The 14,725-nt window shown below is 43.0% G+C and overlaps 1 protein-coding gene across 4 annotated transcripts in view; it reads right to left on the bottom strand.

Moving 5' to 3' along the window:
* Positions 1 to 14,725, bottom strand: part of ASAP2 (ArfGAP with SH3 domain, ankyrin repeat and PH domain 2) — a 192,600-nt gene that overhangs the window by 62,863 nt on the left and 115,012 nt on the right. For 2 of the 4 annotated variants that reach the window (XM_017525113.2, XM_017525133.2), the window contains exons 6-10: positions 13,648 to 13,777; positions 10,047 to 10,132; positions 3,559 to 3,634; positions 3,179 to 3,265; positions 2,323 to 2,331 (exon numbers count right to left, since the gene is read on the bottom strand). In XM_017525113.2, coding sequence (XP_017380602.1) covers positions 2,323 to 2,331; positions 3,179 to 3,265; positions 3,559 to 3,634; positions 10,047 to 10,132; positions 13,648 to 13,777 — 388 coding nt within the window. The remainder of the gene's footprint in view (positions 1 to 2,322; positions 2,332 to 3,178; positions 3,266 to 3,558; positions 3,635 to 10,046; positions 10,133 to 13,647; positions 13,778 to 14,725) is intronic. The other 2 variants (XM_017525122.2, XM_017525144.2) reach the window with 1 other exon arrangement.

Genomic DNA, 14,725 nt, shown 5'->3' with positions numbered 1-14,725 from the left:
ACTGTTCCATCACATCCTACTAGACAGGATGGTCAAAAAAGAGGGAGCAAAGACAGCAGGGAGGGGAGTGGGGAGAAGGAGAGAGACAGAGATCTGCAGAGTGGAAAACATGATGGTTTCAGCACTCAGATCTCTGAGACCACAGCCCAGAGCCTAATCCTCCCCCTAGAAGGGCACAAGTCTGGGTTCTCCACATCAAACAGCAGAGAGAGTCTGCACACCAGTGATGAGGCTTTGGGACTCTGCCAGCACCCTAGCAGGGTCCATCCTGGCAGAAGGCCATTGGATAGACGACATGGGATGGGGAAGGCAGGAGGCAAGGCTGACAGGGAGAGAGCCCAACCAAAGATGAGCAGTACCAATGGGTTTAACTCTGCACATGGAATCTTCTCCAAACATCAAACACTGTGGTGCACAGATGGGTCCTCATTGTATAATACTGCACTACGGGTGGTCACTGCATAATTTTTCAACTTTTCTCTAAGTATGAAAACCTTCACAAAGAAAATAATGGAAAATACCAAAGAATAGTGTTCTTACAGAGAGCAGAAAATATCAAGAACAAAACATGAATGGCCAGTGATTGGGAAGTGTGAGGTCACCGGGACCCGACCGGCACAGGCTTTACACCAAAACAAAGCTGCAGAGTCACAAAGAAACAGCAGCCTGAAGCCACCACAGTGGAATGGCCACATTCTTCATTCCTTCAATAACTGATGCTTGAGATTTACAGGAAGAGAATGAGGATCACTGGCTTCTACCAACCATCAAGGCAGCTTCTCTGGGGCACGTTGCTTAATTTCTATGAACTGTGATTGCACAGGCAGGGCTAGAATTTTTGTAACACTGAATAAAAATCCTCTAACATCTTCAGTTTTCTAAGTCACAGAAGAAAATCCAACAATGACAGCCTAAACAATAATGCCCAAATGATCAATTCTTATTGCAAATTTGAGGTATACAAGATGGAGGCCTCCCATCATAAAAATCATTTTAAAACATAGAAAATGCAGCATATTCACATCCGCTTATTACTTGCAACTGTGTTCAAAGATTGTCCAACTTGCTGAATGCCATCACCTAAAAGCAATGCAGGGCATGATACACAGAAAACATTAACACACTCACAACTAGGAGATTGCTGAGTTACGTCTTGACAAGGAGCCAACTGAGCAGAGAGCCAAAGAGGAACAGTAAAGGAGGCTCATTTGAACCCTCTGTACAATCAGGGGCAGATGGGCTGGTCAACAAAAAACAACAAACTATAAAGAACTTCTGGTCTGTGCTGGTAAATTTGTTACTTTCCTGCAAAGCTGTAAATAACCAGCTCTCTCACAACAGACCATTTTTCCCAAACCTCCTAATTCTGCACAGCCAAAGCAAACACAACCTTCACACTGCGCGCAGAGGGCTATTTGGCTCCAGCAGCTGCTCTGCCTTATTTTAAAGCTGAGCTTTGCTTCATGGGTTAGATCCTCCTTCTTAGACAAAGGCAGCTCTTGACCATTTCCAATGGCAGACTTGGGAGCAGCCACCTTGGACAGCTGGACCGCATTCTGGCTCCCACCCTCGCACTACCTCTGCTAGTTACAAATAGGCCACTATTTTCTCTATATGCCAAGTTCTTTTTTCTTTTTGTGCTTATATCCCATGTTTGGAAATATCAAAGCGTCAGGGCCTACATTCTCTAGACTAGGAGGAAGTCACTGTGTTGTAGGTCATTTCTAGCACTAAATATAACCTTGCTCTGCTAATGTCTCACTTAATTGACCCATGTTTACCAAAATTCTACTAAATGAGCACTGTGGCACTATAGTGTGATGGAAGAATGCCTCCAAAGGCAGGAGGGCATCCTCAGGCTGCTCAAGGTCTGGCTGGAGAAAAAGCATCTGTGCACTCACAGCACGGCCAACACTCAAAAAGAGGAATAGGCTGTGATTGACATGGGGCTTTCAAACAGGACTTGCTCTGTGAACTCAGATCACTGTGGGCTGGGGTGATCAGAGGCAGCGCTCCAGAGGTGGGGTTTCAGAGGGACTAGAAGGATGTCTAGAGTTCAGCCATGCAGGGGAGGGAGGGAGGGAACGGCTTCATCCTCACAAAGGAACAGCAGCAAAAATATAAACTGTAAACCTGGAAAATGTCCACTTCCCTAATATTTGTGCAAACTCTTCAGCCTTTAATAAAACCTGCTACAATGAAAGGTGAGCGGTTAAAATAAAAAATGCTACTAGTCATTAATATAAAAAGATATATATATATAAGTTCATGAATAAAGCATGCAAAATTCTGTACTTTATATTAAAATACTGAACTACTTACTCTCCTAGACTTCGGTCACAAAAGGTAAATGCATTTGGGAGAAAAATAACAATATTCAGTTATAGTACAAGAAAACAGAGATTATCAAACTGCCAAGAGGGAACTTTATGCTCTGTCACGTAGTTTAGCAATTTCTCTAAAATCACTAGATATACGTTTAGACACATTCCTTTTATTGATAAGAAAATGGATTTATGCTAAATTCACATTATGATACCCACATTATAGTGAAAACAGTAAAATTATCTTTAAAATTTACTTTTTAATGGCTTTTTTTAAACAAGTCCCCAAAACACAAATCGTCCCTGCTGACATGTTAGCACACGGTGACATCATTACAGGAAGAGGGGAAGTAAGAGAACTAAGGATTTCTGCCTGTCATGATGGAGGCAGCTGTAAGAAAATCTCACACCTCATATTTTATAGAACACAGCTTTGGGGCTGGCAGAGCCCCAGCTGGTCTCCTGTTTCGTAACTAGGCCCAAAGTGGCAGAGTCCACGCACATCAGGGTAGGGGAACGACAGAGGGCCAGGTATAGAATAAAAAGGCACAAATGACAATGGTCTCTGTGACGAAGCCACTGAGAGCTTCTTATCTAGCAACTGACAGAGCACAGGGTTTATACACTGCCATTAAGGCCATGTATGTAGTAAATGCTTCCCCCTGAAATAAACATATTTTAAAAGACGGTTTTATAGAACTAAGTTGCAAGAATACACTAAATGTTTTACTGCTGCCTGACAGAGCCTGAGTGAACTGTGAGCTCCTAGAACACATGAACTTCTTGTTCTTCAGGCCAAAAGCCTCCAAGACATGGGGATAAAACTGCAATCTTTCAAAATTAAATCCCCTCACCTCTTTCTGTTCAACCTGCAATGCGGATTTCAAAATATCTCGAAGCTGTATCAACTGCCTTCTTTCTTCATCCTGGGCCTGTTTGATCTTTAAAAACACACACACACACATACACACACAAAACAGAACAAGTCAGAAAATTAAGACTGAGGTACAGCGAAACGTTGGTGCTCACAGGGCATTTCCAAACAATGCGACGACTCCTTCCCTCGCTAGTCAAACGTTCCCTCCCACCAAGACAGAGGACCGGCGTGGGAATGCCACACTCCATGTGGGCAGCACAGCATGAAAACACAGGATTACACAGAAGCAACATTTAGATGAAAATGTTTGTTGCATTAAGATGGTTTTAACACTGTCGTGGGAGGAAAGTTACTCACCGTGTGAAGATCTGTAGAAAGCGTTTCAATGGAAGGCTTGAGGCTTTCCACGGCTTTGAGTCCATCTTGAAAAAAACTAGCAGGAAAAGGAAGAAACAGAAATGACACTTCACAAAGGAAAATAATTTTGTCAGACGGATTAAAAAACTTCTTTAAAGTGACTGAAGTCATTATGCAACTCCTGGTGGAAAAGACTGTATGAACAGAACTTAAAATATCAGGCAAACCAAGAATAAAATGTCACTCAAAATTAGCAGGAGCGAACAGAAAAGGAATTGCAATAAGCCTAAGTATTTGAGAGTTTTCTTGACTCATATAAAATGAATCCTTGATTTTCAGTTTATAACGGGAAAGGGGTCTACTGACAAATGGCAGCAAGGACTTTGATTTGGAGTGTTCTGAGAATCCAACTGGAAGCATCGAAGGCCAGAAAGGCCATGGAGCCTCAGTGGAAGACACTAAAGAATGCGTCGCAACAGGTGACCGCTACATGGAAAAGAGAAGGAATGCAGAAGCCAGGCGTGGTGGCTCACACCTGTAATCTCAGGGTGAGGGATCTGGGGAGGCCAAACTGGGAGGATCACTTGAGACCAGGAGTTCCAGACCAGCCTGGCCAACATAGCAAAACCCCATCTCGACTAAAAATACAAAAAGAAAAAAAAAATACAAAAAGGTATTCGGGAGGCTGAGGCACAAGAATTGCTTGAATTCGGGAGGCAGAGGTTGCAGTGAGAGAGGAGGGAGAGAGAGAGAGGAGGGAGAGAGAGAGAGAGGAGAGAGAGGAGGGAGAGAGAGAGAGGAAGGAGGGAGAGAGAGAGAGGAGGGAGGGAGAGAGAGAGAGAGAGAGAGAGAGAGAGAGAGAAAATGTAGAAAAGAACCAAGCAGCTTTGGTGGCCACACTCTGTATCTGTGGGGTGGGAAACCGTGTATAGAGAACTTGAGATAAAATATCAAGAGCATTTTTTTTAAGGCTGAGAACTCAATGCCATTAGGTCACCTACAACAAGTGAGTCAAGAAATACAACAGAAGCTGGTCAAGTTTTTCTACTGCAGCCATGGGCTGGCGTTCAGTGCTGCCTCTGGAGGGTGCTGTGTGTAATTCTTTTGAGAGGAATGAAGAAAGGACATTTCCAGGAACTAAGGAGAAAAGTGCTAACCTGTAATGAGGCCTCCAGGGCCCATGTGATATGGCCAGGGCCTGCAGCTCCAGCCTCAACCCGCACCGTTCCACCCATTTCACTTCATTCACTCGGTTCCAGACACATCGGCTTTTTCTCCCTCCCTCCATGACCACCAAGTTCTCCTGCCCCAGGCCCTCTGCATTCCATTTCTTCTCTCTAAAGGCTTCTCTTAAGGTGTATTGGCTTCACCTGGCTGATTCCCACTCATTCTTCAAGTTTCAGGTTAAACATCCCCTGGTTGGCAAGGCCTTCCTTAATCCCCTACAAGACAATCCCCTATAATAGGCCTTGTTATACTCTTTCAGAGCATTTTGCTTCAAAACACTTGCTGCAACTGCAATTATGTATTCTTTAGTGTGATTATTTAAAACAGAATTCACTCATTAGATCTGAAGTTCTAGGTGGTACAAAGAACCCACAAAGTTTGGCGTATTTCAAGCACAGGCCATTTACTGAATGAATAAATGAGTTAATGAAGGATGGACTGTCACCAACTTTAGCCAGTTTATTGGATACCAAGGAGACTATCTAAAAAGTGATCTGGGTTTCACATGTGTCATGTGAGGTGATGTTTACTTCTTTTAAACTCAGCGGTAGCTCTGTGGGCATTTCCCAGATCAAGTGTGTCACACACAGAAGGTGCTGTGAAACACTGCAGTGTGGCACTTAATGCAGCAACTCCAAGGAGGAAGGAGAGGGACAAAGGCTGTGGGGCATGAACCCTGAACAGCGTTTATTAGGAGTCACAGAGGTCAGGCTGCTGGAATGTTCTCATTCATCTTTAGATAGACACACAATTCTTTATATGTTTGTTCCTGTATACTGGTTTTTTTCTGAATACAGAATATGTTTCTGAACTCTTCTGATTCTTATATTTTGTTTACATGTTTTACTTTAGTAACTATTTTCTTAATCACTTCATATTCTTGTGAAATAGGAGGAACAAGATCTTTAAGATCTAAGATAAGGAGTAAAAAAAATATTACAGGTGATAAACGGAAAACCACCCCAGGGAGATGGAGCAGGTGTACAGCTCCAAGAACCTTTGCGACCTGGCGACTCTCCCCATGGAAAGACAGAGAGAGGGGAAGAGGCAGAGGGGGTGACGGGGAGAGAGCGCATGAGAGAGACAGAGAGAGCGCAAGAGAGAGACACACAGAGAGAGAGAGAGAGAGACAGAGAGAGAGAGACAGAGAGAGAGGGAGAGCGTGTGTGCACAAGAGAAAGCACACACAAGCATGAGCATGAGCATGAGCCCTGTAGTGGAATCAAGTGCTCAGAGACTTGTTTCTTGTCACAACACTGTTTCTAGCATGACATTGACTGATGTACTTGGAATAACAATATGAATTTTGATTTCGATTTCTATTTCATCTTTGTAATAGCCCAGCCAATCTTCACTATCCACCTACCTGGAAAAACTCCTCTGTTTGATTCTTCAAAGCACTGACCTTCCTGTACCCTGATTGAGGCATGCCTTGGCACCCAGACACCCATTCAAAGTGCAATCAGCCCTGGCGTCAGGGGAAGCTTCAAGAAAAGGGGCACTATTCCCTCTCCACTGGCTGCTGTTACTGTGACAGTCCTAAGCACATGGTCCCAGCAAATTTTCTTAAGTTGAGCCCGTTAACACTTTTCCAAGCTTCACAGAACTTTTACCATCAACATTACCCAACCAAATTTTGTTGTCTATTAAACATTTTCTAACTTGCCTCACGAGGCTAGAAAGGGCACATTTCTAGCCTTTAAAATATGCCCACTTGCAGGTAATCATCAAGCCCACCCAAGCAGAGCAGCCCCTTCCTTCTCTGGGCTCGTGCACAGTGCTGGGGTCCCTCCCGTAGCCTTCACACCACCACAGCCCAATGCAGTGTCTGCCAACGGGGTCTGCCTGTAACACCTGTGCCTCCCTCCTCTACGAGCTTCTGCAGCATCTGGGGCTGAGCCTCATCTCAGCCACGCACCCCAACTTCACTGAGCAACACTGGTCACAGTGCTTTCCAGCAGGTATTGGCTCAAAGAACAAGACAATGCAACACTCATCACCACCTTCCAAAACATGGATGTCTTTTTTTTTTTTTATTATTTTTTACTTTGGAGACACAGTCTTGTGTGCAGTGGCACGATCTCGGCTCATTGCAACCTCCACCTCCTGGGTTCAAGCAATTCTCCAGTCTCAGTCTCCCAATGTAGCTGGGACTATGGGCGTGCACCACCACATCCAGCCAATTTTTGTATTTTTAGTAGAGACCAGGTTTCACCATGTTGGTCAGACTGGTCTTGAACTCCTGACCTCAGGTATCCGCCTGCCTCGGCCTCCCAAAGTGGCGGGATTACAGGCATGAGCCAGCACACCCAGCCAAACCACGGCTGTCTTTGTTTTATGATGTTATAATGCCCTACCTCTGGATTCCACTCAAGTACAGGATCTTCAATGTTCAGCAGCAAAGGCAAATAAGACAAATTTTCAAGATATTCCAGGAATATCTTGAGATGAAACTTCCTTCCTTAACTGAAATAAAAATCAAAGAACATGAAGTATTCTTTAAGAACACTTAAAGTGAAAAGAAAAATGAAGAAAAATCAAAATAACGCATATCTGAATAGTTCCGCGGGTCAACAGCCAAACCTGAGCCCTGGAATCTCGTTTACACAGTGGCCTCTTCTCCCTGGGGGAGCACAGCAGTGTGCAGAGGCTCGCGTCTGCCCAGCAGGGCACAGCACCCACCAGGCACAGCTTTGGGGGCGAGAAACGGAGACTGGGCGTGTGCGATGGGGGAATGAGGCACTCCCACACGTGGAAACCCGCACGGTTGCGAGCTCCTCTCATCCTGCAGCTGAGTGGCTTGGGTTCTACGCTGTATCTTCCGGAATGTGAATCAAGAGAGTCAAAGCTGCTTGACTGATTTGAAGAGCAGGCAGCCTACACACTCTCTCTCATATCCAAAAACGAAGTCATGGAAGATTCGTATTTTTAAAGGTTACTGAGCTCATGTCCATAAAAGGCCATCTACTTCACTTTTCCACAAGTGGTCCGTTGCTACCCAACTGATTGGTTTGGGCAAAATAAAGGGCGGTGGGTGGGGGGAGAGGAAATCCCAGAATAACTTCTTCTTAAAAATAAAATATCAGCAAGGAAGCGACCCACTTCCTAAATTGCCTGACATGAGAACTGAAGAAGTAATCTGCGTGCTCATCACAAAGTTAGAATTTTGAGTCTCCATAAAATAATTCATCTTGAAAATTAAACAATTTCAAGGTCTTTTCCACCTTCTAAGGATGTTTTTCTAAGCTTGGAGCTCGCTTTTAAATTTTTTTAATATAAATTCATGGGGTACAAGTGTAGTTTTGTCACAGGCCTGGTGGTCAAATTAGGGCTTTTGGGGTATCCGTCACCAGAATAACATACTTGTACCTATTAAGTATTAATAATTTCTCACCCTCCCCACTCCCCTCGCCCTCCTGAGAATCTGTTGTCACTCCAGTCTGTATCCATGGGTATGCCTTTTTCAGCATCCACTTAGGAGTGAGAACATGTGATATTTGTCTTTCTATGGCTGGCATGATGTACTTAAGATAATCACCTCCAGTTCTAACTCTGTTGCTGCAAAACACATTATTTCACTTTTTTTTTTTTTTAATGGCCGGAGCTCTCTTTTAACTTTGGATGAACCACTCCGCACATCCTCCTTTGCTGCCCGACCTCAAGTGCTTTAGAAATGCAGCATCATCGAAGCTGTAATAAGAATTCCAAAGCGGAGCTCAGTTCAATTCCACAGTGCAATTCCCTGCTGCAAGTATGTGCCAGGTGAATGTGCCACACCGCAGATATAAAACAATGACATGGCCCCTTCCTTAAGAGTGTATAGTTCAGTGGCACAGAGACACAAGAAGATGTCATCATGGAGACAAGCAGAGGATGTGGTGGTGACACAGGAGGAAGAAAAGGAATTCCAAAAGGAAGAAGCATTGCAAAGCAGGAATGATCCATGAGCTGGGTTCTAAGAGGAACAGAAGACAGGGAGGGCACAGAGGAAAGAGGCCTTCTAGGAAAAGAAACAGTTGTGTACAAAGGTAGGCCACCGGCGACACAGCCTGCTCTGGGAAGGTAAGCAGACAGGTGTGGCAATTCCACAAGGAAAAGATTTCTCGTCAGTCCACACCTTCCAGTCCTGCTGTCACGAGTCCAGCTGGGCCACCGTCCTCTCTGGGCTGCACAGGGACAGGAACTGTGTACCCAAGCAATTGCCCATATCCACCCTTGTCCCATCTGGTTCCTTCTCCACAATACACAGAGTAAACTTGTTACAGTTGAGAAGCTTCCAGAAGCCGCTTCTAACCAACACCACTGCCTCTCTCCTCATCACTATTTTGCCTTTTCATAAACTCAGTTAAATATTGGCTCCTATGTTTCCTACGTGCCTCCTCCATGAGACCCCAGGGTGGTGAGGGAAAGAAGTGTTTCCTCCTTACTACATCAGTGCCTGGCACACCACAGGAGTGCATACAAACGATCCTCCGCTTCAGTCTCTTCAAGAGCTTCCCAACACATTTGGGATCAAATCTAAAACCTTTTGAAAGACGTCTGGGGCCGTCCACATCTCTAAGGCTTTTCTATGCAGTTTCTCCTTTTCACCGAGCTTACATCACCTTGGCCTTTTTTCCTGCCTTAAGACGTAGACCCTGCTTGGAATGTTCTTCCCCTACTCCTTATGTGCTGGCTCCTACTCATACTTTAGATCTCAGATTCACGTCTACTCAAAGAGGCCTGCAGCTCACTCAAGAAACAGCCGAGTACCCATTGTGTTCCACGTACTCTCTGGTGGCAATTGCTGTTGATTTTCTATATTGTATATAAACTTTTATTTTTAATTAAGATATAATCCCCAAACCATAAAATTCATCTTTTTAAAGTGACTTTTAGTAAATTCGCAAAGGTGCGCCATCATCAGCACTCACTTCCAGAATATTTTCAATATCCCGCAAAGAAACTCTACACCCATTAGCAGTCATTTCCCATTCCCTTTTTCCTCCAAGCTGTGGCAATCATTCGTCTGCTTTCTGTGCACGCACCTATTCCTGACCTTCCAAAGACATGGAATCATACAGTACCTGGCCTCTTGTGTCTGGCTTCCTTCACTAAACATGTTCTCAAGGTTCCCCAGTGTTGTCACATGTGTCAGTGCCTCATTCTCTTTACTACAGACATCTACGTGAGTGTTTATTCCCTATAAGCTACCTACAGATCTACCAGAAGTTGCCAAACATAAAGAAACATTTAAGATAACATCATAACGAAGAACTTACTTGCATTGGGCATGAAAATATTTGATCAGATTCTGAAGTAAATCCACTCCCTTTTTAATCTTGATTTCATTGACCTTCAGCAGATACTGTTGAAAAATGAAAAGGAAATGTCACAGAAATAAGCAGAATGTGAGTTTAAAAGGAGCTTCTGAGGACTGAGATGATCTCTTCTACTTCTTTGACATCTTTTGCAATGGGTAGAGCTTACGATCGATGCTTAGTATCTCCTAGATTCCATAACTGTTTCTTTTAGTTTGGAGCCATATGAATTATCTGATGGTCAAATAATTAAATATTTAAGTGCCAAAAACTCCTAGTAATAAGACAGTTTATCTTAGCCTGCTAGGAGAAATCTTCACTCTAGCTGCATAGAAGAATGCGGATGGTTCAAATAAATGGGCTTTCCAGCCATCTGGAACATGTTTCTGCCCAAGGTCCCTTTCTTTAAGAACACTAACTGCTAACGTTTTATAGCTGAGATGCTTGGCATCGTGTCTTTGGTCCTGAGACATTTCTTTTACACTTAAAATAATGTGATTGTTAGGAAAACGGAAAGTTTAATTGAAATGAATTAAAGCCATTTTTAACTTGGAGAATTCATTAGTGACCACAAAGATATCGGAAAGCCTCAGGGAGCTATAATACCAGTGTCAGGAAATAGAAGGGCTTCATGAGTCCCCATCCCCTCCGCTATCAGGAGATGATCTCTGAGATGGAATGCCCCCTGGAAAAGCTGCTGATTTGTGCACGGGCTCTCAGCTGTAAAGGATGGGCGGGGGTGGGGTAGGGATACCCAATTCAGATGCTCACTGAGGTCTCTCTGCAGCCCAAGAAGGAGGTGGAAAGCTGCTGTGAAACTTTAAGCTACAAATTGTCCTTCTGCCTATAACAACTACCTATAGGTCCTCCTGTCCCTCTTTCTTTTTGATATTTATTAAATATTTGGCAATGTATCAAATTTTTAAACATATATACATTTTGACCTAGAAATTCTACTCCCAGGAATTTAAGAAGATAACCATAAAAGTTTAAAAAACATGAGCAGAAAAGAAGATACACTGCTATCTTGATTATAAAAGTAAACAATGGCAACAGCCCAAATTTAATGAGTGGAAATTAACATATGGTGCATCCATACAGAAAATACTGTGCAGCCACTAAGCCAATAAAACCTACGTTTTTCTGACATGGACTTCAACATACTAGGGAGTGAAAATAATCAGGTTATAAAGCATCAGCAGATAAAGACCTACTTTTATATATATATATATATATATATATATATATATATATATATATATTTTTTTTTTTTTTAATGCATACATAGGGACATATAAAAGATGTTTAGTTAAATGTCGAAGTGCTCATCTTTGGGTAAGTCAAAAAAAAATTAGGGGGCATTTTAAAATTCCTTTTATATATATTTTCTTATATTAACCAATTTTCTTAAAAAGTATATACTATTTTTACAATCAGTAACAGAGGATCTCTCACACCTTCTCCACTCACAGAGGGTCTGGATTAGCTATTTGACATACTGAATTTCTTTATTAATTTTGAAGAAAAGGCTCCACAGCTTTAAAATAAAAGCCAGAATGCTACTCTTCTAGATTAGATCCTGGGCAACTAAAATTGTAAACACCCAAACAACAGTAAGCACTTAAAGCTTGAGAACTTCAGTTTAAGGAAATAGTTGAATAATTTTAAAGTCATGTGTTTTTGTTTTTTGGGTTTTGTAGTTTTTTGTTTGTTTTTTGGTAGAGACAGGGTCTCACCACATTGCCCAGGCTGGTCTTAAACTCCTGGACTCAAGCAATCAATCCTCCTACCTCAGCCTCCCAAAGTGCTGGGATTACAGGTATGAGCCACCATGCTCGGCTTTTTAACATGATTTTAATGGAGGCAATCTAATTTCCTTCAGAGTTGGATTCTCATGGAACTGCTTTTCAAATGCTCTTTCTCATCTATGGCAAGGCCTTCACAGCCCATGACTATCTGGTTAACGTCTATATTCTTCATCAGATTGTTTTCTCCTGTGTAAACTGTGAGTTCACTGTTAGATAAGCCCACCTCCACCTTTATGCATGCATACAGCCCATCTCTCACTCACATGTGAAACATCAGTGCCTGACCCCTCCAAGTGACAGCTCTGCAGAGCCAGGGACCCAGCACTACCTGAGGATTGCTCAAAAGATGGCTCAAGTCTATGACTTAGAGGTATCATCTACACAGTGTATTTCCATTAAAATAAATGATTTAATCAGTTCACAGGATCAATTCACCTGGACACAGAAGAGAAGGAGTAACCAGTGTAAGGTGCGTACTACAGGAAGCAATGACAGAGCCAAGTGGGGACCCAGTTACTCCTCAAGTCATGGCTATGAACTTAACATGCTACTTGAATTTCAAAATTCAGTAAGCATTTTAAGTAGTCTTAAAGTGTTTAGGTAAATAGATTTCAACCTTACTAACCAAAAAGAGCTGAACACATACAAATACCCTTTCCAAATTCATTCTTTGTAAAACACTACTACTTAATTTCACCCTGATTATTTGTAAAACTCTACTACAGTTCTTAACAAGACACAAAACCCTTACAGAAGGAGGTGGATGAAAGAAAGAAAGGAAAGAAAGAGAGAGAGAGAGAGAAAGAGAGAAAGAGAAAGAAAGGAAAGAAAGAGAGACAGAGAGAGAGAGAGAGAGACAGACAGACAGACAATACTTTGTGTTTGTATAACACGCAGTAGTTTCCTAGTCCCTGTCTCATGCTGTCTCCCTGATTTCTCTGCCACTCTATGAGGCAGGCCAGGAAGGTGGGATTAGACATGAGATGTATTTTTCTTTTGAGAATGCAACCTATTATACTATACATAGTATGTGTTTACAAAAAAAATGTGCATAAAAACATCCATCCTCCTGTCTACAGGAACCCTTTTAGTTAAAGGCTTTATCTCGAGAATTAGTTTCATCAAGTGAGTATTTTAAAATATTTACTTGTTTTTCATCAAGTGAATATCTTTTAACATTTGCTCGATGAAAAACAAAACAGTAAAGGATAAAGGAGCAAAAGAAACCAGACATAAAAAAGAAAGTAAAAGAACACAAGTAAATCCAATTGTATCAATAGTAACATTCAATGTTAATGTATTAAACAATCCAATGGAAAGGCAGAGATCATCAAACTGATAAGAAAAACGTGGTCCAGCTATATATATAAAATCTACAAGAGACACACTTCGGATTCAAAGATGTACACAGGTTGAATGTAAAAGGGTGAAAACAGTAACCAAAAGAGCTGGAGTGGTGATAAGGTTTGAATGTGTCCCCTAAAGTTCATGTGATGGCAACTTGGTCCCAATGCAGTAGTGTTGAGAGATAGAACGTTTGGGAGGGTTTTGCCCTCATGAGTGGATTAATTTAGAGTACATCCAAAGGAGGCTAAGACTTTCCTAGTAAAAGAAATATCAACACAGGGGCAAAAGGAGCCCAAGAATGCATGTGGCGTTTCCACTGAAGCCGCTGCTATCAGTGAGACGCTCCCACAGGTGAAGGCAGAGCCCGCCCAGCCTGGGCTGCAGGACCACCTTTGCCAGTGCCTTACCTCACACATCTGTAGCTGGAAGAAGCGCCTCTCCTTTTCCATCTCTTCAGCAATTTCCGCCCCGCTTATTTCAGTCCGAATCATCCCATGAAGCTTGGCGTGTTCCTTTTTCTCTTTTTCTATCTTGGTTCTATGTGTGAAAGCAAAGATAAATCAAGATGCCTCCTGGCACGGAAATCAAAGGGACAGTCTTGAAGCCACCCCAGTACCCAGCCTGCTGAGACCAATGCTCACCACACGTTTCATCACAGACAGCCTGTCAAGTCCCTCAAAAGGAAAATGGATGTCCTCATGAAGATGTCAAGCCGGGGCTTCCCACGACTTACTCAACAAGTACTTCCTAAGCACCTGCTTTAAGTCAGGTACGGGTCAGAGGAGGTGGAAGGTCTGCATAGGGCTTGGAGGGTTCCTTCAGGGTCAGCATTCGGAGCCTGCCTGCCGTCTGGTAGCCCAAGGGCACCGCCTGACTTCACTCCCCACCGTTTCTCTTCCTGGACTTTCCTCTCTAGCCTCTGTCGTCACTTCCTCACTCAGTGAAGCCACGCCAGTTCTCTGCCTTGACCTATATCACTGCTCATCACTGTAGATGACCAACCACCTTTCTATGCTGTCGGCTTAATTATCCTTTGCACCTTCATCTCATGCCTGACCTGTATTCCTAAATGTCCAGTGTGCAGTTCAAGGTAAAAACTAACCCACCTGCACATCCAAAGAAGAGCCACCAGGGTAAAAAGGAGCCACAAAATCATGTCTGCTAAGGTGGGCTTGAAATAGCATGAATGGTTATTCTGGAGAAAAGGAGACTAGATTAAAAACCAATAGAAAGCACTCAAAAAACAGATAGAGCTGCCATGAAGACAAGGGAGGAAGAGCTTTCTGTAGAGCCTCAAAGTAGACACTACAAGACCCAAGGGCGCATGTTCTTTCAAAGGTGTTCAGTGATGAAATGGGCTACTCAGGGTTCCAGAGACCTCCCTGGGGTTCCAGAGGGCTTCCCATCATTAGGGCGAGGAGAACTCGAGTGTTTTGAAAGAGGCAAGAAATGTAATTTCTCTGTGTGTCCTGCACAGTGCACACA

The sequence above is a fragment of the Cebus imitator genome, unplaced genomic scaffold, assembly GCF_001604975.1.
Source record: "Cebus imitator isolate Cc_AM_T3 unplaced genomic scaffold, Cebus_imitator-1.0 Scaffold1, whole genome shotgun sequence".
NCBI classification, from domain to species: domain Eukaryota; kingdom Metazoa; phylum Chordata; class Mammalia; order Primates; family Cebidae; genus Cebus; species Cebus imitator.
Note: the sequence above shows the minus strand (reverse complement) of the source record. Positions and strands in the feature narration are given on the sequence as shown.